The 23,006-nt window shown below is 46.4% G+C and overlaps 1 protein-coding gene across 1 annotated transcript in view; it reads left to right on the top strand.

Annotated features, from left to right (window-relative positions):
• The window catches only part of RIN2 (Ras and Rab interactor 2), an 81,331-nt gene extending 58,620 nt beyond the window's left edge, over window positions 1-22,711 (top strand). The window contains exons 7-10 of the mRNA XM_008052709.1: window positions 7,711-8,016; window positions 11,090-11,221; window positions 17,550-17,713; window positions 21,975-22,711. Of these exons, the coding sequence (XP_008050900.1) occupies window positions 7,711-8,016; window positions 11,090-11,221; window positions 17,550-17,713; window positions 21,975-22,298 (926 nt within the window). The 3' untranslated portion in view covers window positions 22,299-22,711. The remainder of the gene's footprint in view (window positions 1-7,710; window positions 8,017-11,089; window positions 11,222-17,549; window positions 17,714-21,974) is intronic.
• The last annotated feature ends 295 nt before the right edge of the window (window positions 22,712-23,006 follow it).

Raw genomic sequence — 23,006 nt, 5'->3', positions numbered from 1 at the left:
CACTGCACTCCAGTCTGGGCGACAGAGTGAGACTCCAACTCAAAAAAAACAACAACAAAACAAAACAAAGACAAACAAACAAACAAAAAAAGATCTTGACCAGGCTGAAGTATAGTGGCATTATCTTGGCTTACCACAGCCTTGATCACCTGGGCTCAAGCAATCCTCCCACCTCAGCCTCCCAAGTAGCTGGGACTACAGGTGCCCTGTCATCACATCCAGCTAATTTTTTTGTGCAAACGAGGTCTCATAATGTTGCCCAGGCTGATCTTGAACTCCTGGGCTCAAGCAATTCTCCCACCTCAGCCTCCCAAAGTGCTGGGATAACAGGCATGAGTCACTGCCCCTGGCCAGAACAGTTTTTTAAAGCACAAGTATTTGAGTCTGGCTCAACTTCAGTGTCTACCTTGACCTGTTTTTAATTTTTCAGTTCACAGTTTGGTTCAAGTCCCTGAGTTATCTGCTTTTTTTTTTTAAGATAAAGAGCCATTCTGAGACACTTGGCCAGGGAGGTGTGTTAGTGCCAAACTCAGATTAAAACCTTTACTCTTCTGCTTTTAATCTAGTCCATGTGACCCTGTCGCCTGGATGAGCAAATGTCCTTGTACAGTTGACAAGGGGCAAAGAAGGAGAAAGATTGGCCTCTTGTGGTGTGCAAAAAAAATGCCCATATAATTTTCAAAAGTAATTTAAATAGAAGATCAGAATAAGGAGCACCTTTTTTCTCCCCCCACAAGGCATCATTTGTTGGATATTTTTGCTTTAGGGTTTCAAAGTAGAATCAATGATGTTATATCAACCGAAAGAAAAAAATGCACAACCCTGGAGTTTATACTCTGACCCCAAGTCCCTGACTCTGTGACACTCTACACAAGGGACTTTCAGCTCAGCCGTTTAGAAGGACCTTGCTCATGGCTGGACTAGGAGTGGCATCAGAAAATAAGTCACATGAAGATGTCTGTACCAGAGTATTTTCTTTTCTTTTTTCTTTTTTGACTTGGAGTCTCACTCTGTGACCCAGGCTGGAGAGCAGTGGCACACTCCTGTCCACCATAACCATGACCTACTGGGCTCAAGCAATCCTCCACCTCAGCCTCCCAAGTAGCTGGAACAACAGGCCTGCGCTACCACGCCCGGCTAATTTTTTGATTTATTGTAGAGACGAGGTCTCGCCAAATTTCCCAGGCAGGGGGAATCTCTGGACTCAGGCAATCCTCTCACCTTGCCTCCCAAAGTGCTGGGATTACAGGCATAAGCCACCACACCCAGCTCAGAGTATTTCCTGGCTCTATATCCCTAGAAGCTTCTTGCCTCCTGGGCAGGAAACATCACCCACTAAAAGAGGACTCCATGTAGGAATCGAGGAACTTCATCTGAAGGATGCCTAAAATCACACAAGGATTGTGTGAAAGCTTCACAATCTTTAGAGTATGGGTGTGTTTTCCCACCTGCCTACTCCAGCCAAGAGTATGGTTCCAATTGGTTGTCTTGACCACATAGATGCAGACCAGACCCTCAGCCTTGTCTTTCTAGCTCAATCTCTCTCTGAATCAGGGTCTCATTCTGTCGGCCACAATCATGGCTCACCATAACTTCGACCTCCTGGGCTCAGGCAATCCTCCCACTTTAGCCTCCCTAGTATCTGGGACTAGTCACACACTACCACACACAGCTAATTTTTGTTATTTTTTTTATAGAGACAAGGTCTTGCTATGTTATCCAGGCTGGTCTCAAACTTCTGGTCTCAAGCAATCCTCTCTCCTTGGCCTCCCACTGCGCCCAGCCTCACTAGTCCATTCTCTCAAGAAGGAACAAGGAGTGTAGACACAGTCCCACTTGCTCCTCTCAAGACACAGTGTCCATATGGAGCTTCTGTGTCATGTCAAGGCCCAAGTGTATGTATTAAGTGCATACCGTGCTTCTAACAGAGCTGAGGGAAGGCATCCATACTCTGTCTCTGTAAGGGGTTCTCGATGGTTTCCAAAGCACTTTTGTGTATAAAATCCTCTTCAATCAGGCCGGGCATGGTGGCTCACACCTGTAATCCCAGCACGTTGGGAGGCGGAGGCGAGAGGATTGCCTAAGCCCAGGGGTTCAAGATCAGTCTGTACAACTTGATGAGACCTCATCTCTAAAATAAATCAAAAAATTAACCAGGCTTGGTAGTGTGCGCCTGTGATTCCAGCTACTTGGAAAACTGAGGCGGAAGGATCGCTTGAGCTCAACTGGTCGAGGCTGAGCCTGCCACTGCACTCCAGCCTGGGCGACAGAGTGAGACTCCGACTCCCAAAAAACACACCCTTTAGTCCTCCTGATGCCTCAGGAGGCTTCACGCACTGCCCTCATTTCTACAGATGAGGAAACAAAAGCTTGGCTAGGTCAAGGCAAGATGCAAGTGTGATTGGCACCAATGCCTGTGGCAGGTCTTGCCTGTGCCTTTGGGGGCGGAGAGTGACCCTTGCTGCTCGCGTTTGTTTTGAGAGGCGGGAGAATGACCACAGAGGTGAGGCACATGGCTCCAGAGGCCACCTGCATCCGCATGACTTGTTGCTGATGTTGCTCCTCCGACCTCCTGGCCACAGCCATGCCCGCCAGACTTCTGCCCTGGAAAATTACACATTCCTGCCTTTCCATACTCTCTTCTTTGGAAGCAAGGCACTGAGTGCTGCCCACACTCCAAGGATGGGGGCATAGTTAAGCTCCAGCTCCCAGAGACAGGAGGGTCTATGTGAATTATTTGGAATTCTTCCATCAAGGAAGTTGATCTCTTCTTTCCTGACTGCTTTTTATTTTTATTTTATTTTTTGAGTAGGAGTCTTACTCTGTCGCCCAGGCTGGAGTGCAGTGGCACACTCACGGCCACCATAGCCTCGACCTGCTGGGCTCAGGTGATCCTTCTGCCTCAGGTTTCCAAGAAGCTGGAACCACAGGTGCGCACAACTATACCTGGCTAATTTTTTGATTTATTGTAGAGACGAGGTCTCACCATGTTACCCAGGCTGGTCTCAAGCCTGTGGACTCAGGCAACCCTCTCGCCTCTGCCTCCCAAAGTGCTGGGATTACAGGCTGAGCCACCGAGCCCGGCCAACTTACACATTTTTAACACAGTCGTGTAGTGCTCAATTATAGGGATACATCTAAAAGATGTATCATTAGGTGATCGCATCATTGTGTGAACATCCCAGAGTGACTGACACATACCTAGATGGTACAGCCTAATACACACCTAGGCTGTGTGGTGTAGCCTGTAGCTCCTAGGCTATAGACCTGGACAGTGTGTGACTGTGCTGGATACTATAGGCAGTTGGAACACAATAGTGAGTATTTGTGTATCTAGGGATGTCTAGACATAGAAAAGATACAGCAAAAATACAGTATTATAATCTTATGGGACCACCGTCACGTATGTAGCCTATTGTTGACAAAAGCATCGTTATGTGACATGGGACTGTAGTGTGTTGTTTAGATTCTGGGTATGGTTAGAATCCTCTGGAGAATATTGATTCTTTTTTTTTTTTTGAGTCAGAGTCTCACTCTGTCGCCCAGGCTAGAGTGCAGTGGCACACTCACAGCCACCACAGCCTCGACCTGCTGTGCGCAGGTGATCCTTCTGCCTCAGCCTTCCAAGTAGCTGGAACCATAGGCATGCAGCACTATGCCCAGCTGATTTTTTTTTTTTAATTGTAGAGACGAGGTCTCACCAAGTTGCCCAGGCTAGTCTCGAACTCCTGGACTCAGACAATTCTCTTGCCTTGGTCTCCCAAAGTGCTGGGATTACAGGTGTGAGCCACCGCACCTGGCTGATAATACTGATTCTTAATTTGTATGGTTTTAGCAATCACCAACTCAGTTAGGTTCAGACCACTAGCTCTGTCTTGCCTTCCATGGGTGATGACACCTATGGCAGCCCAGACAATGGCAGTGAAAGATGATGTGACTTGGCCAAAGTCATTTAGAAACACAGAGCCTGGTTGACGGCCAGACCTCATGGCTCAAGCACTCCTTCTAATACAAGCACCTTCTCTGGACTTCACCTTCAGCTCTGGGATTCCCACTTCGCCTGGCCAACAGTGGATAAGCAAAGAGGGCATGGACATAACAGATGGAGTCATGGGGTCTTGGGACACTTCCTCCAACCTAAGAATCTGTATATATAGTCAGAGTGAAAGGTCAAGGCTTCTGCCTCCCATTCGTGACAGGGGATGAATCAATTTCTGGAGAAGCAACGAGTGAATCACTTCTTGTCTAGAGACCAACACATTGGACACCCCCTATAAATTACTATGTTAATAACATAAAGTCAAGGAGAACCCAGCAATTGCCGTGGTCTATACCAGTGCCTTCTTATAGATGATCTTAGGGATCCATTGATACAATCTGTATAAATATTCTCAGAAAACTTGTTTCCAGTTGTGGCCATTCAGAGAATACAGGAAACATTTAGCTTATAAAATCCAAAATATTGTGTTCAACTCTCTAGTATTTTCTTGTTATTAGAATAACACAAAAATTATTAATGGACTTTTAAGAATCACTTCAGGACTGGGGGCAGTCGCTTATGCCTATTGAACCCACGGATTCAAGACCTGCCTGGGCAACTTGGTGAGATCTCATCTCTACAATAAATCAAGAAAAATTAGTCAGACGTGATGGCGCATGCTTGTAGTTCCAGCTACTTGGAAGGCTAAGGTGGAAGGATCACTTGAGCCCAGCAGTTCAAGTGTGTGGTGGCCATGAGCGTGCCACTGCACTCCTGCCTAGGTGACAGAGTGAGACTCTGACTCAAAAAAAAATAAAATAAAAATCACTTTTTATTTCATTGTTCTTTATTGATTTGGGGTGTTTCCAAGTGTCTGTTTTGATGTTTGCCCGTGGATGAATACAACGGACATAACACCAGGACTCTGGAAACCTTTCTTGGGTTCAAGTCCTGGCTCCCCCTCTTGCTAGCTGCATGATATAGACCTCTTTGGATTTAACACTACTCTTTTGTAAAATGAGGAAATAGCAGTTTTCCCTGCATAGAGGTCATTTGAGGATTGGAGAGTAAGTCTGTGTGAAGTGCCTAGAACAGTGTTATTTGTTTGGTTTTTGTCTTTGAGTTGGGGTCTCATCCTGTCACCTAGGCTGGAGTACAGTAACAGGATCATGGCTCACTGTGGCCTTGAAAGCCTGGGATCAAGCAATCCTCATGCCTCAGCCTCCTGAGTAAGTAGAATTATAGGCATATGCCACTACACCTGGCTAATTAAAAACAATTTTTTTTTTTTTTTAGAGACAAGGTTTCAGGCCAGGCACAGTGGCTCATGCCTATAATCCAGCACTTTGAGAGGCCGAGGCAAGAGGATTATCTGAGCCCATAGGCTCAAGACCAGCCTGGGCAACATGGCAAGACCTTGTTTCTACAATAAATCAAAAATAAGCCAGGCATGATGGTGCATGCCTGTGGTTCTAGCTACTTGGAAGGTTGAAGAGAAAGCCTCGCCTGAGCCCAGTAGGTTGAGGCTGCGGTGGCCATGAGCGTGCCACTGCACTCCAGGCTGGGCAACAGAGTGAGACTCCGACTAAAAAATAATAATAATTACAAGTGCTCAGGTGGGCTGGGTTCCACCTAAGTGCTTTACTTCATCTCATCCTTGATATTGATTGCTGTTACTGACATAGAGTAAAGGGAAAGACACCGAGGTTGCATAAATTCATTTAACACAAAACAACCAATGCAAACCAAGCAGTGTATTTTCATGCCAGACGTGAAGTAACTGTGTTGCTCTGTTTTTCTTCCTACTTTATAACCTTCTGAGCATGAACCTTGATTTCTGCAGTTACATAAAGCTCATTTTTTGGAATAAGAGACCTCTTGGATAAAACATGGAGGTGAAGAAACAAAGAAAAACTCGCGGTGGGGAATCTGGTCATTTGGAATCAGCGTTAACTTTTGGTCTCAGTTTTTACTTTGAGTGTGGGAAAATGTTTTTGGTGTTCTTTCTCTGGCTTAGATTTCTCTTTGATTTTGGCCTTCTAATGATAAGTAATCATTTGAATTCAATAGGATCTTATCCAGTGTCAGGAATTGCAAAAGCTGGAGAGATAGACTATTTCTGACCTTAGATATCAGAGGATCAGTGAACTTCCTTCCCAAATGGAACTGCGTTAAAGTGTCATGTGTTAAATGTAGATGCTGTGTAGAACCCAGAACCCAGGTGGCTTTTTTGGGAAGATGCAGCCCTATGAGATGGAAAAGCCGATGTTGGCAGAGCAAGAGCTCATGCTCATGCAAATCCTCTTCAGCCTGGACCTCCGGATCCCTGGTGCTGCTCATTTTAGTATCAGCCAAGAGAGCGACTCTTCTGGGCAAGCCTTCAGAGAAGGGACAGGTCATGCCTCCCACACCCAGAAGTGCTTCCTCACGCTGAACAGAAACACACTTCAACATTTTTCCAATTTTAAGTTTGAAATCATTTCAGACTTACAGGAAAGTTGCAGAAGCGGCATAAAGAAATGTCTACCCCTCACCCAGATTCCCCAAACGTTAGCACTTTGCCACATTGACTTCATTCTCCTCCTGTCTGCCTCTTTGTTTCCCCCTCTTCCTCCCTCTCTCTCTTTCTTGCCTCTCTTTCCTTCCCTCTCTTTCTCTCTCCTCTCTCTCCTTTTCCCTCTCTTCCCCCTTCTCTCTCTCTCCCTCTTCTTCTCCCTCCCTCTCTCTTTCTTTCTGTCTCTGTCTCTCCTTCTCCTTCTCCTCTCCCTTCCTCCCTCTCTCTCTTTTTGTCTGTCTCTCTACCTCTCTCTCCCTCCCTCTCTTTCTCTCTCTCTCCCCCTCTCCTTTTCCCTCTCTCTCTATCTCTCTCTCCCTCCACTTCCCTCTCTCTCTCCTTTGCTTCCTGCCACTCGCTCTCCTCCTCTCCCTACTTCCCTCTCTTCTTTGTCTTTCCCTCTTTCTCCTCCTCTTCCTCCCTCCCTCTCTCCTTCTGTTTCTGTCTCTGTGCCTCTCTCCCTCTCTCTCTCTCCCCCTCTCCTTCTCCCTCTGTCTTCCCCCTTTCTTTCTCTTTATCTCTCTTTCCCCCTCTCCTTCCCCCTCTCTTCCCTTTTTTCTGAATGATTTGAGAGTAAGTTGCAGACATTATGCTCCCTTACCCCTAAGTACTTCAGTGTGTATTTCCTAAAAACAAGTTACATAACTAGAGTTCACTGATCAAACCCAGAAAATTCACACTGACGCTGTGTGTTAGCTCTGTTATCTAATCTGCAGACTTTATTCAGACGTCACCAATGCCTCACAGACGTCCTCTATAACAAATGAAATGAAATTTTTGGGTCCAGAATCCAATCCCAAATTACATATCCCATTCGCTAGATTTATTTCCTCAGAAGATATTCTAAGGGATCCTGAACTCTCACTATTTAGGAAATCCTTCCTTTAAGATAACAAATTTGCCTTCCTGTCAAAGAATGTCTTCCAGAATATTTGCCTGTACTGTATGGGGGAAAGGCGTAAAAGGAGTTAAAATAAACATAGTTCATTGTGTTGATTATATGCAAGTAAGACCTCATTAGGGAAGGTTCCTTCTTCCTGGCTTTACAGAAAAAATTAGAGTGTGAGTCATTGTGTTTGTAAGCTTTGTATGCTGGCTGGATGTTGAGCATGAATTGCCTGCCCTGCAACTCAACGTAGAGTCACAGACATTGTGCTATTTGCACTTTTTTTTGCAGATGTAGTGCTGGAAAAAGCCATGCACAAGTGCATCTTGAAGCCCCTGAAGGGCCATGTGGAGGCCATGCTGAAGGACTTTCACATGGCCGACGGCTCGTGGAAACAGCTCAAGGAGAACCTTCAACTCGTGCGGCAGAGGAACCCGCAGGAGCTGGGGGTCTTCGCCCCGACTCCTGACTTTGTGGATGTGGAGAAAATCAAAGTCAAGTTCATGACCATGCAGAAGATGTATTCACCGGAAAAGAAGGTCATGCTTCTGCTGAGGGTCTGCAAGCTCATCTACACGGTCATGGAGAACAACTCAGGTGAGGCTGCTCTGGGCCACTTCCCACCAGGGGCCAGTGCCACTCCGGTCCTGGGTCAGGCTCTCTGATTCCCAGCTTCCCCTTCCTTCAGTCTCTTGAATTCACAGAGCGACTTACAAAATTACAAGTGTCTCTCTGACATCTAGGCAAATTAATCACATGCAACAGATCAATACCACCAAAAACTGTGCATGACTGGGGCAATGAAATTTCTGCAGGTGCTGATTTAATGAAAAGTTAGGATGTGGTTACAAATCCAGTCTCTGGAGTCTAAGTTCAAATTCCCCCTCCAAGGAGTTCATTGACTGAGCAACTTTGGTCCCTTTAATCAGTTACCTAATCTGCAGATTTCAGTCTCATCTAGTGCCTCACTAATGACCTTTATAACATATGAAACAAGAAATCTGGGGGACCAGAATCCAATCCAAGATTGCATATCATATTTAGTTGAATTTATCTACTTAGAAAATATTCTAAGGGATCTTGAATCCTCGCTCTTAGAAAATCCTTCCTTTAGCAGGGCACAGTGGCTCACACCTGTAATCCCAGCACTTTGGGAGGCAGAGGCAAGAGAATTGTCTGACTTCAGGGGTTTGAGACCAGCCTGGGTAACTCGGCGAGAACTTGTCTCTACAATAAGTAATAATAAAAGAAAAAATTAGTCAGGCGTGGTGGCACATGCCTGTTGTTCTAGCTACTTGGAAGGCTGAGGTGGAAGGATTTCTTGAGCTCCACAGGTCGAGGCTGTGGTGGCCACGAGCATGAGCATGCCACTGCACTCCAGCCTGGGTGACAGAGTGAGGCTCCAACTCAAAAAGAACTCTTTCCTTTAAGATAACATAGTTACTTTCCTGACAATCAAACGATCATTTGAAAGACATGGTCAAAAGAATATCTTCTAAAATATTTGCCTGTATTTATAAGGAGGAATATAAAAGTAGTCAAATATATTTTATTGTATTGATCAGATACAAATAAGACATTAGCGGCTAGGAGGGCCATAGGCCATGTGGGATTCCAGAAACACCCATCTCTATTTATATATAGCACGTTTCACCAGAGTGACTCCTGACCTTCAAATAAAAGCAGAAAGTGAGGTATAAAAGACAGAGAAGTTGGTAGAAATATCCCTGTCTCACTCTTCAAAGCTGCAGTTGCTGTGTCTGTCATTGACTGTGACCCTTTCTTTTGGGGATTCACTGATACAGCCCAAGCATAGCCTCAAGTGCAACAGAAATATCATCGCTACATTTTGGCTACTGAGAGTTTGTGTCCATGGTCTCTAGTGTGTGTCAGAAACTCAGAGCATATAGTAATACTGAGGTTGCATTAGAGCCATTTGGTTGGCACACCCTTCTTGGAAACAAGCTGAAGCAATGTAACTGAAACTCACGAAAGACTTACACCCTTGGAAAGTTAGCCCTTTTTGCTTCCTGACAATAGAGGAGTAACCACAATTCACGGATAGTGACCGAGTCCCACCTAGGCCCAAGTCTTTGGGGGAGCTTGTTGTAATTCCGAAGACAATGACCAACTTTTCTTTTGAGCGAAATTGCTCAATGAAGAAACAACAGAGAGAAAACATAGGCTCTGTTAACCATTGCTTGGGTGGATTGGAATCTGCAAAGTGTTGAGTCAGGATACTATGTGAGCTCTTGGGCCTGGTCAAGATGGCATGTGAACGTCCTCTGAAGTTTGCAGGCATATTTCATATATAGTAAAGATATTTTCTATAGTTCACAAATCATTTATAAAAATTCCTAAAATAACATCTGCATAGAATTTATGTTCTTCTGAGCAGTTTCTCAGCCTATGCACTGATGACATTTTAGACAGGACAATTCTCTGTTGTGGGGGGGATTCCATGCTTCCTGTAGGAAGTTTAGTGGTGTCTTGGATGCCATCTGTACCCTCATCCTGCAGTTGTGATGTTGAAAAATGTCTCTGGACAATACCAAATGTCCCATGGATACAAATCCCTCCCCAGTTGAGAACTGCCATTTTAAATAAAACTAGAAGTAAAGACTAAAATTTTTGCCCTATGTCACTATTAAACAATGTGCATATTCAACATATACTGAATTGGCACATTTAAAGAAATTAATTAATTGTTCATTTCTAGTGAGACCTTGTCTCTACAAAAAAATAAAGAAATTAGCCTGGCATGCTGGGGCATGCCTATAGTTCCAGCTACTCGGGAGGCTGAGATGGAAGGATCACCTGAGCCCAGGAGACAATGGCTACAGTGAGCCATGCTTGTGCCACTGCACGCCAGCCTGAGGAACAGAGGGAGACCCTGACTCAAACAACAACAAAATGTGCTGACCTTTTCCACACTGAATACACAGCAAAGCTTATTTATTCCTGGCTAGAGTTTGGTCTTGTCATTATGCTTGTGAATAATGTGCACAGAAAGTCACAGGAAGTAAGACACAAAGAATTAGTATAAGTAAATATTTTGTAAATGTTTTATAATACTGCTTGCTGAAAGTTAAAATAGTTTAAAGAGTACTGAATGGTTACACAATTTTTTTTTTTGAGTCAGAGTTTCACTCTGTCACCTAGACTGGAGTCACAGTCACTGCAGTCTCCACCTGCTGGGCTCAGGTGATCCTTCCACCTTAGCCTTCCAAGTAGTTGAAGCCACAGGCACGCACCACTGCACTGGCTCATTTTTTTAATTTATTGTTGAGATGAGGTCTCACCAAGTTGCCCAGACTGGTCTTGAACCCCTGGGCTCAGGCAATCCTCTCGCCGCTGCATCCCAAAGTGCTGGGATTACAGGCATGAGCCCCCGTGCCCGGCCTGTTACACTATTTCACACAAATCACAAAAGTGGGGAGATAAGTCTATGACGTGTTCATTGACTCAGAGACATTCATTCTGAAATTGTAAGGGCTGATCTCTGCCATTAGCAGCTGGGGGGTTCATAGCCTTTGTAGGATTCCAGAAACGCCCACCTCTGTTTATAAATAGCAGAGTGACTGCTTGCTATCTAATGAAAGCAGCAAGGAGGATCTGAAAAAAAGGTGGGTAGAAACATTCCCATCTTGCTCTTTCTTCCTACTCCCAGGGAGAATGTATGGCGCTGATGACTTCTTGCCAGTCCTGACCTACGTCATAGCTCAGTGTGACATGCTTGAATTGGACACAGAAATCGAATACATGATGGAGCTTCTAGACCCATCGCTGTTACACGGAGAAGGTAACCTATTTTTGAAAAAAATGGAGGAACTGGGTGCTTTTTTTTCCATTTTTATTTTTTATAATTGGGATGAAATTCATATAAACTAATCATTCTAAAGTAAGTAATTCAGTGGCATTTTTTTGTAGCACTTTCACTCGGTTGTGCAATCACCACCTCTACCAAACTTCAAAACATTTTCCTCTTCCCAAAGTAAAACCCTGTACCCCCTAAGCAGTTACTTGGGAGCTTTTTTTCACTTCCCTCCTGTAGTCTGAAGGGTGCTTTTTTGACATTTTAAGTATTAACTGTGGTTTTTATTTTTGTACTTTAAAAGAATGTGCTGTCGAGCGTGCTGGTTCATATCTGTAATCCCAACACTTTGGGAGGTTGAGGCAGGAGGATCACTTAAGCTCAGGAGTTCATGACCAGCCTGGGCAACATAGAAAGATCTTGTCTCTATAAAAAAGTCAAAAAATTATCCAGGGGCAATGGTGCATGCCTGTAACCCCAGATTTTCAGGAGGTTGAGGTGGAAGAATTGCCTGAGCCCAGAAGGTTGAGGCTGCGGTAACCATGGTCATGCCACTGCACTCCAGCCTGAGCAACAGACTGAGACCTGGATTTAAAAAAAAAAGTGGTAATCTCTGATTAAAAAAAGGAATACAACCCTGAGTTATACCCCATATTTTTATTTTTTAAAAAAGAGTACATGTTCATCATAGAAAATTTGAAAAAGTCAGGAAAAAGAAAACATGCAACCCTGCCATCATTAAAATTCACCGAGATTGGCCGGGCGTGGTGGCTCATGCCTATAATTCCAGCACTTTGGGAGGCCAAGATCAGAGAATTGCCCAAGCCCATGGGTTTGAGACCAGCCTGGGCAACTTGGCAAGACCTCATCTCTACAATAAATTTAAAAATTAGCCAGGCATGGTGGCGCATGCCTGTAATTCCAGCTACTTGGAAGGTTGAGGCGTAAGGATCACCTGAGTCCTGTAGGTCAAGGCTGCGGTGGCCGTGAGCATGCCACTGCACTCCGGCCTGGGCAATAGAGTGAGACTCCATCTCAAAAAAAAAACCAAAAAAACTACTGAGATTGCTTAATAGCAATTTAAAAATACCATTCAATAGAATAAATGCCTTTTTTTTGAGTAGGAGTCTCACTCTGCCACCCAGGTTGGAGTGCAGTGGTATGCTCACGGCCACCGTAGCCTCGACCTACAGGGCTCAGGTGATCCTTCTGCCTCAGCCTTCCAAGTAGCTGGAACCACAGGCTGTGCCACCACACCCAGCTAACTTTTTGATTTATTATAGAGACGAGGTCATGCCAAGTTGCCTGGGTTGGTCTCAAACCCCCAGGTTCAGGGAATCCTCTTGCCTTTGCCTCCCAAAGTGCTGGGATTACAGGCATGAGCCACCATGCCCAGAATAAATGCCATTTTTAAAAGAAACAATTTCTTTGATTCCAAGAGGAAATGATAAATCTTTGCTAGAGAATATTTTCACTGCCAGAAAAATTACCTGCTATAATATCAGTTAAAATGGATGAAGACCTGGTTTTTGTTTCAACTTTTTGGCACAATTTCATTTTCAAGATGAAAACAGTACGAATTGTGTCTCCAATTTAAAAAACAGCATCTGCTCCCAGTGGCAGGGAACCAGTGTGGTTTGCTGTCAAGTCACCTGGCAGTTCATGTTCCTTCTCGTGTCTGCCTGGCCCCAGCGTGTCTTGGGAAAAATTCCTTCTCCTGAGACATGGCTGAGGTATCTTATGGAGATCATTTGGACGACTGGCACTGTTGTGTGCAGCCTAGAAAAGCAGAAGTCACTGGGACTCTCATGGGAGCTGTCTTTTTAATGAACAGGTCAGAGCCTGCACGTGGTGAGTCCTGTTCATCCACTTTCACACATTTCTGTGAGCATCCAGATAGACCCTGGGGCTGACTTTTTTTTTTTTTCCTTGCTCTCTCTTCAGTGAGTTTCAGTCTGGGCTTGAATAAAACTGCTCTTCTGGACTGAGTTCCCTAAGGAACGCATCTTCCTGGCATTTTCCCTGGAGGGAACTTAGATGTTTTGTTAGCGCCAGAATGTCCCTCAGTCTCCTCGGTCCTCTCATGGAATCACCAGGTCTTGGTGTGCTTATCAGAGAGACTGCACACCCTGCAGTCCTGATATGCCCTTGTTGTGTCTGATATGCCCTTTCTGCATCTCTACGAGTAGTACTGACTCAGATCAGCAATGAGTACCCTTCATCCTCTTCTCCACCCCAGCAGGTGCGAATGGGCCTCTTCCATCCTGTTTCCCACTCGCCTGTGTGTGTCTTCTCATTAATATTCCTGACCATGGATCCAGATGCTCCATGACAGGCCACTGAGGGCCTCCCTGGGCTTTCCTTTGCCTGCTCTGCTCTGGGGGATTGGACAGGATGGAGACAGGGATCTTGTCCAGGGATCAAGAGAAGCATGTGTTAGTGCACACAAATGCTTTCCTTTCTTCTCCTGCATCATTATTACAATTTTGGGGGGGCCTCGATCATACTTAATTCCAGTAAAGAATATGTAGAATCCTTGGGGTTTTGGGGAAAGGACATGTTAGTTTCACTCAGACAAAAATCACTATTCTGTTGCTGCTGGTGGGTACTTAGGACAAACATACAAGGAGAGGAAAGAAAAAACCCAGAATTATCTTTTGGAGGGTGGGACCCTTGTAGTACAGGCTTCCTCCGCTAGGTGAGTGTTCTAGGAACCCATTGGCGTCTGTGGACCAGCTAGTGTTGCTATGAGAGACTGTATTCAAGCTTCAGGGAATTTTTTTTTTTTTTTTTTGAGAGTCTTTCAGTTGGTTTGCCCATTTCATGATGGGTGATTTACCAGCACACCTGCTCCCACTGCGCTGAGAGTTCAGCAGTTTTTGACCAAAAAGCAGCATGACCCCCATGTCCCACCCTCCTATTCACCAGATGACTTTTCCCAAATGACTTTTTTTTTGTTTCCTTGGATGAAAAAGTCCTCAAAGGGAAATGTTTTGCCGATGTGGAAGAGACGAAACAAAAAACATCAGAAACACTAAAAGGAAACAAAATTGATGACCTCAAAACTGTTCTGAGCAGTGGGAAAAGTGTCCCGATAGGTGTACTGTATCAAGCAGAGAGTACTTTGAAGGTGACTGAAGTTTTTCTTTTTTTTTGAAAGCAGGATTATTGAGAGGACAGATCCCATAGTGGAAGGGGACTCAAGGGCGTTACCCTGAAGTTTTAACTTGTAAGAATAAATACACAATTTTTCATAAATAAATTCCAGGTTTTTGGGGTACCCCTTGGACACTGACATCTGTGTCTTAAGGGCAGGGACAACCACTTCCTGCCCCCTTCCTAGCACTGCCCCCAAAGTAAGGCCCTGTGTTGGTGCCCAATGGGCAGGTGGCTGTCATGCCCTCAAGAATACCGTGTCAGAGACAGACCGTGTCAGGCCACAGCCAGCAGGCATAGCACGCAGCCAGGGAGCATGCACTTGAACTAGATCCTGCTTCCACTTGGCTGTGTATGGGGCTTCCCAGCCTCCTTCCTTGGGGGAGCTGCGGCCCAGTTGTGTTGGCTGTGGTTCTAGGCTGGGGCCACACAGCGTCACGCCAGAGCTCTGCAACCCAGGCGGGGGAGGCTGCTGGGTGAATTGGACTTTTCCGTGGCAGCCTGAAGCCCACTTTGGTTTGCGGAGTGGTGGCCACAGCTCCGTTCTGCTGTTTAAGCAGGTATTCTCGCTTACGGAAAGGGCGTCATGGGATCCCTTAGAAGTAGCTCTTGTGGTGGGCTTCTAGTCTTGCTGAAATTGAAAACCTTCCTCTAATGGCATCCACATGTTTCAAAATGTGGTCAATTTTGTCTTTCCAGCATTTTGAACTTTCTGTTTAGTGGCCAGACACATCAGAGCTATGGAGTCTAAAACTTGAAGGCCAAAGGACTCCCCTTCAACCTCATGCCCCCACAAAGATTGTAGTGGTCTTCCGAGTCCTGGCTCCAACCCCCACCCCTCCACACAGCCTTTCTTGAATGTGACATTCGTGTCAGTTTCCCCTGACATTCTATACCACATCTGCACGCCGTACCACGGAGCTTCAGCCTCAATCACACGCTGAATTGCTCGTGGGGCAAATATTTAGTAAAGATCAGCAGCTTAAAGCTTCTGACCTAGGGACTTTGCATCATAGGAGACGAAGTCCAGAAAACCCTTCAAATTGCCCTCAACAAAAAGCTTGGCTGGGCCAGTGGCTCACGCCTGTAATCCTAACACTTTGAGAGGCAGAGGTGAGAGGACTGCCTGAGCCCAGGGCTTCAAGACCAGCCTGAGCAACATGGTGAGACCTCGTCTCTACAATAAATAAATAAATAAATAAATAAATAAATAAATAACCACGTGTGGTGGCACACACCTGTAGTCCCAGCTACTTGGAAGGCTGAGGCAGAAGGATCGCCTGAGCCCAGCAGGTTGAGGCTGTGGTGGCCGTGAGCATACTACTGCACTCCAGCATAGGTGACAGAGTGAGACCCAGACTTTAAAAAAAAAAAAGATAGCAAAGACTCTCACTGCTGTCCTGCCCATTGTGCTCTTCACAATGTATCTTCCCTTTAATAAATCTACCTTTAAAAAAAAAACAACCTTGGCCTGTGATATATACAGGGAAAGCATAGGCTAGGGTGGCTGAGATGATGCTGCAGTGAAAAGGTACCTTGGAGTCTCCATCAGCAACCTGGACACAACAAGGATGTGTTTTTCTCTCAAGTTCATGTCCAGCAAAAGTCTGCAGGGTGTGCGACTCATGGTCCAGATGGAGGGAGCAGCTGATATCTTGCCAGCAATCCTCTTTAGGAGCTGGGACTATGGGCATGTACCACCATACCCAACTAAATTTTTTTTGGTAGAGACAGGGTCTTGTTATATTGCCCAGGATGGTGTCGGACTCCTGTCCTCAAATGATCCTCCTACATCAGCCTCCCAAAATGCTTGCTAAGGTTACAGGCTTGAGCCACTGCGTCTGGCCCTGAATATCTCTAAATTTACAATGTGCTGCGCCCAATTAGGGTATTTTTAATAAATATTCGGGGCGCCCCCTAGTGGCTTCCTAGAGATTGTAACTTCTTCCACAGGCACCTAATTACATTTTCAAACAAAACTATGAACAAATACATACTCATCTCATGGTGCTGAAAGTCCTTTGACACTCCCTAAGAACACACAAGCTCATTCCTAAATGCACCATCAAAGAACGGGACATCACATCCTTTTTGTCAACTAGATTTTTCCCTAAATGCCCCAAATGTTATATTATTCTCAAAATAAGGGAAAGAAAGGGAATCTGGAGGGAGAAATTATTTTGAAGTATCCAGTTTTTTGTGTGTGAACACACTTGTGTATGCTGATATTCTTTCAAAGTACATAGTTTACTTAAAATTTAGAAAATATTTGTTTCTAAAAGAAAAACTCAAGATCAGCTAGGCATGGTGGCTCACGCTTGTAATCTCAGCACTTTGGGAGTCAAAGGCAAGAGGACTGCCTGAGTCCAGGGCTCAAGAGCAGCCTGGGCAACTTGGTGAGACCTCATCTCTACAATAAATCAAAAAATTAGCTGAGGGTGGTGGCATACACCTGTGATTACAGCTATTAGAAGGCTGAGGCTGCAGTGACTGTGATCGTGCCACTGCACTCCAGCCTGAGCGATAGAGTGAGACTCTGCTCAATTAAAAAAAAAAGATAATTGAGCAAACATATTCCAAATAAGTCACAATTTTCATTCCCTTCCAGATTTTCTTGTAAATGTTTATCTTAGGATGCATAGGTTACATGTGAGAATAAAAGTGAGTTCTAGTTACAGTTTTTGAAAAACAAACAAGACCAAGAGCAGGTCTTTACTGGAGATCCCAGGACTCTGGCAGGTGATGCTGACCTTAGAGCAGTTGCCCCCAGCCCCCTCATATGTCTCAGTTTCTTCCTATCGGGCCTCAACATCCTGACCTTTTCTGGCAAACCAGTTCTCATAATTGCACTCTAATAATTTAGAGGCTTTGTTGGCCTCACCCACTAGCATGGACATACCATGAGTGAAAACAGGGACATTGTCAGCCTGGCTTGTCAGGGCTTCTCTGTCCCCACACAGGCCTGGGTTACTCCCTCAATCTCTGTGGAATGAATGAATGGATGAAAGAATGAATGATGCCCTCGGATGTGTGCTTCTGTGATCCTACGAGGGAATGCATGTGGAAGAGAAGGAGGGAATGCAAAATTTGGCCTCAAACACTCTTGTACCCTGCTGCCACCGAGGAGGACACTTGGGGACTCACTCTCTGCTGTTTCCAGGGGGTTATTACTTGACCAGCGCCTATGGAGCACTTTCTCTGATAAAGAACTTCCAGGAGGAGCAAGCGGCACGCCTACTCAGCTCAGAGACCAGGGACACCCTGAGGCAGTGGCACAAACGGAGGACCACCAACCGGACCATCCCTTCTGTGGATGACTTTCAGGTATGCAACAGGGCACCCCGCACGACCTCCTCTGTCCTCCTGGATTGTGGAGTGCGCTCACCTGGCACATCCCAGCTCAGGGTCCCCTGTTTTTTGAATGACCTGGTGGAAAGGGGGTATTTTAAACCATCTGACCTCGCGGGCACAAGTGATCCTCCCTGGTTTCACTTCTCTGTTTTCTCTAAATGTGTACGCACATGTATACGTAGGATGCTTGGTCTGAGTGTTGCTGCCCTTAAAAAAAACCGAGTCAGGCCAGGCATGGTGGCTCTTGCCTGTAATCCCAATACTTTGGGAGGTCAAGGTGAGAGGATTGCCTGAGCCCATGGGTTCAAGATCAGACTGGACAACTTGGTGAGACCTCCTCTCCACAATAAATAAAAAGAATCAGCTGGGTGTGGTGTCATGTGCCTATAGTTCCAGCTACTTGGAAGGTTGAGGTGGAAGGATCGCCTGAGCCTAGCAGGTCGAAGCTGTGGTGGCCATGAGTGTGCCACAGCACTCCAATCTGGGCAACAGAGTGAGACTCTGACTCCAAAAAAAAAAAAAAAAAAAGCCAGGCACAGTGGCTCATGCCTGTAGTCCCAGCACTTTGGGAAGCGGAGGCAAGAGGATTTGCCTGAACCCACAGGTATGAAACCGGTCTGGACAACATGACGAGACCTCATCTCTAGAGTAAATTTAAAAAATTATCTGGGCCTGGTGGTGCATGCCTGTAGTTCCAACCTGAGGCAGAAGGATTGCCTGAATCCAGCAGGTCAAGGCTGTGGTGGCCGTGAGTATGCCACTGCACTCCAGCCTGGGTGACAAAGTGATACTCCGACTCAGAAAAGAAAACAGCGTCGAATGAAAGCAGAATGCAGACAAAAGAAGCAGACAGGAAGTCAGACAGGAGGAGGGAGTGCTTGGCATGGGCAGCGGGTATTTTGTTTCATCAGGAAGCAGCCGTGTTATGCGCTGCAGTTGGCCTGGGATCTCCTTGGGAAGAGGGAGAGGAACAGTGAGTCTTTCCTCCTCTCCTTCTACTTTTTTCTCAGCCGATCCCCAAAACAGAAGACCCCTGAGTCTCAGTAGTAGCTGTGGCAGCTGGCCTAGGCCTGGGGTGACTGGGTAATCAAGCAAGTCCTGGAGCTTTCCATGACCATGAGCTGAAGCCCAGCACTGGGGGATACACAGTGAGCTCGCTTTTTAAAGCAAAGAGGCGGGTGAGGGCTACAAAACTTCACCCAACAACTCCTGTTTGGCTTATAGTCTCTGAAGTTATCAGTGAGTTGGAAAATGTCTTTGAATATATTTTGAAGTTTTTTTTTTGAGTCAGGGTCTCACTCAGTTGCTCGGCTGGAATGCAGTGGTATGATCATGTCTCAGTGGATCCTTGACCTCCTGGGCTCAGGTGATCCTCCTACCTCAGCCTCTTGAGTAGGAGGTTGAGGTCATAGGAACATGCCACCATGCTCAGCTAATCTTTTGATTTTTTTTTTTTTTTGATCTGGAGTCTCACTTTGTCTCCCAGGCTGGAAGGCAGTGGCACGCTCACGATCACAATAACCTCGACCTGCTAGGCTCCAATGATCCTTCCACCTCAGCCTTCCAAGTAGCTGGAGCTACAGGCACACGCCACCCCTGGCTAATTTTTTGATTTATTGTAGAGACGAGGTCTCACCAAGTTGGCAAACTCCTGGGCTCAAGTGATCCTCCTGCCTTAGCCTCCCAAAGTGCTGGGATTATAGTCATGAGCCACTGCACTCAGCCTATTTTGAAGATTTTAAATTGCATTCTAAACCTGGCTGTGCCTTGTGTCTGTGTGTCACATGGTGAGTTCCCAAGCAGGGAACAGGAAAAGCAGGGACAGATTTGTCTCCCTGTCCGGATTCAGTTTCTATGCCATTCTTTTTTGCCTTCTTAATGCCCTGAAAACAATCAAAAGGCACATTTGGTTCAAAGTCTTTCCATCTTCAAAAGGCAGGATCAGCTCATTCTTTTCCAAGTTTGCAGTATTCTCCAAAATTCCTTCCAGACACACAAGTCTAATGTACAAGAACACAGGCTATGGACTGCCCCAGACCCCTGGGGTTCTTTTTTTTGGAGTCAGGGTCAGGGACCAGGCACAGTAGCTCACGCCTATAATTCCAGCACTTTGAGAGGCAGAGGCGAGAGGATTACCTGAGCCCAGGAGTTCGAGACCAGCCCAGGCAACATGGCCAGACCTCATCTCTACGATACCTCAAAAAATGAACCAGTTGTGGTGGCCACGCTCCTATAGTCCCAGCTGCTCAGAGGCAGAAGAATCGCCTGAGTTCAGGAGGTCAAGGCTGCAGTAGCCACGATTGTGTCACTGCCCTCCAACCTGGTGACAGAGTGAGACCTCGACTCAAAAAAAAAAAAAAAAAGTTTGTGTGTTAAGTGATGTGGTACATGCAGATGCCTGGCAAATTGTCATACAAGCTACTCAGGGTGGGAGTTCCCAACTAGAGATGTAGAGGAAATGAGAAAAGCCCTTCCTTCTGTCCCCTCTCTAGGCCCTTCCTTCTGTTCCTTGTCTCCATGAGAGACCCCAGGCACCACGGGGCCCCTTCCCTCTGCCCACCCCCACTGGCCTTGGAAGCTTACACCCAAGAGGGACAGTTTCAGGTCTCAGCTCAGGGATCAAAGCAAGAGCCCAGATTTAGACACAAGACTCCACTTAGAACTCATACATCAGAGGTCACAGACTTGCTGGGCGCGGTGGCTCACTTCTACAATCCCAGCACTTTGGGAGGTAGAAGCGAGAGGATTGCCTGAGCCCACGGGTGCCTGGACAACATGGTGAGACCTCGTTTCTACAATAAATCAAAAAATAAACCGGGCGTGGTGTTGTGCGCCTGTGGTTCCAGCTACTTGGAAGGCTGAAGCAGAAGGATCAGCTGAGCCCAGCAGGTCGAGGCTGTGGTAGCCGTGAGCATGCCACTGCACTCCAGTCTGGGTGACAGAGTGAGACTCCAACACACACACACAAAAAAAGAGGTCACAGACTCAGTGTCTCCCTGCATGGGAAGAGGCTGTTCGCCACAGGCCACAGTGGTAAAGGTGGCTGGGCTGCCTTGGCCATGTGCTAGCTGTGTGGCCTTGGGCAAGGTGCTTGGCCTCTTCATGCCTCAGTGTCCTTGCAGGTCAAATGGGGATCACATAGACTTCCTTCACAGACTCCTCTTCAGGAGTCAATTAGTAACTACATCCAACATGCTGGAGCACAGCACGGGGCAGGGATGGAATGGGAGAGGCCAAAGGGGGCACAGACTAAAGTTGTGTGGATTCAAGAGGGTTGGACTGGGCGCCCCAGGAGTCACCTCTCTGCAAAGCTGTGGGTAGTAGATGTCCCCTCCAGAAGCAGACATGACACAGATCCTGCTTGTGCAGAGCACAGCGTCTGTCCCAAGAGTTCTCCCTCCTGCTCTCCCAGAAAACCCTCGTGGGAACCACGTGGGAATTCAGCAGAGAGCCCACATCCCCTCCCCGCTCCTGAGCAAGCTGCCAGATGTAGAGCATGTGTTTGTTTTCTAACTGGAACTCGAGTGGAACCAGGTGTCCTATATTTTTATCTGATAACCCCACTCTGCCTTTTTTCCTTTTTATTTTGAGTCGGAGTCTCACTCTGTTGCCCGGTCTGGAGTCAGGCGATACTTCCACCTCCACCTCAGCCTTCCAAGTAGCTGGAACCACAGGCGTGTGCCACTATACCTGGCTAATTTTTTTTGATCTATTGTAGAGATGAGGTCTCACCAAGTTACCCGGGCTGGTCTCGAATCTGTGGGCTCAGGGAATCCTCTCACCTCAGCCTTCCAAAGTGCTGGGATTATAGGCATGAGACAATGTGCCCAGACGTATCTCACACTCTTAAGCAAGTATTTCAGTTTTTGTAGAGGCGAGGTCTTGCTATGTTGCCCAGGCCAGCCTTGAACTCCTGAGCTCAAGTGATCCTCCTACCCCCGCCTCCCAAAGTGCTGGGATTACAGGTGTGAGTCACAGTGCCCAGTCAGCAAAGATGTCCTAACCAGGCTTTATGAGAGAATTTAAAAGATCAGAACATGGGCTGAATGGTCTTCCAGCTTCTTGTGCTTGCAGTGAACAATCATAGAGTTATCCTCTCTGCTGTCCGAATTCGGATCAGCCTCCCCTCATCATTCAAGGCCTAGCCCTTCCGCAGATTCCCCTGGCGCTCACCCATGGCCCTGTCTGGTTTTCTCTTCTGACTCTGTCTTGACATCCCTCTTCCTGCCTGCAGAATTACCTCCGCGTAGCATTCCAGGAGGTCGACAGTGGCTGCACAGGGAAGACCCTCCTGGTGAGGCCATACGTCACCACAGAGGACGTGTGTCAGATCTGCGCAGAGAAGTTTAAGGTGGGGGACCCCGAGGAATACAGCCTCTTTCTCTTCGTGGATGAGACGTGGCAGCAGCTAGCAGAGGATACGTACCCGCAGAAGATCAAGGCGGAGCTGCACAGTCGACCCCAGCCCCACATCTTCCATTTTGTCTACAAGCGCATCAAGAATGACCCCTATGGCGTCATTTTCCAGAATGGAGAAGAAGACCTCCCTGCCTCCTAGAAGGCACAGGGGACTGCCCTGTGAGGCATCCAAAGGGAGGCTGGGGGCCTCCCTTCTGGCTTATATGTGCTAGAGCTTGAAGAGCTGTACCCTCCCCAGGGCTCCTCGGTTCTGTGACTAAGCCATCCACAGGGCCTTTCAGCCAAGGGCATCTTCACCACGGAAGATGGCTGAGGTCCGTGAGACAGCAGGAGTGTCCTTCAGCAATGCAGTCGCATTCGATGGTTCAGGTGCCCTGAGACTGTCTGCTACCTACCACCAGTCAGATCCTAGGTCAGCTCATGTGTATGTGTCTATGTGTTATGAACATTTAAGATGCCAACTCTTCTCTTGAATTCCACAGCAGATGTTTGACAAGACTGTCCAGTGCAGTGCGTCAGGTAATTCTCAGTTCTGTGGGTGGCTCCCTCCCTCCCTTTGTTTCTTTCTTTCGTTCTTTTTTTTTTTTTTTTTACAAAGAGCCTTTGTGTTTTTATATATTTCATAGAAATTTTTATAGCAGTTGCAGGTAAACTGTCAGGATTGGTTTTTAAAATATTTTTGTAACTTTAAAATATTCTATAATTATGCATGTGATTTTAACATTTAATATTCGAAAAATAAATCTCTTGCTGGATTGGAGAGTAATGCATTTTCAAAGTCTCTCTTCTACTGTAACTGGATGTTTGGTTGACTTTGTGAGGAGAGACTTCTTAAATCGACATATTC

Source organism: Carlito syrichta, unplaced genomic scaffold (genome assembly GCF_000164805.1).
Source record: "Carlito syrichta isolate Samal-C Ts95f unplaced genomic scaffold, Tarsius_syrichta-2.0.1 Scaffold287347, whole genome shotgun sequence".
Taxonomy (NCBI): Eukaryota; Metazoa; Chordata; class Mammalia; order Primates; family Tarsiidae; genus Carlito; species Carlito syrichta.
The sequence above is the reverse complement of the archived record's forward strand: the minus strand, read 5'-3'. Positions and strand labels throughout refer to the sequence as shown.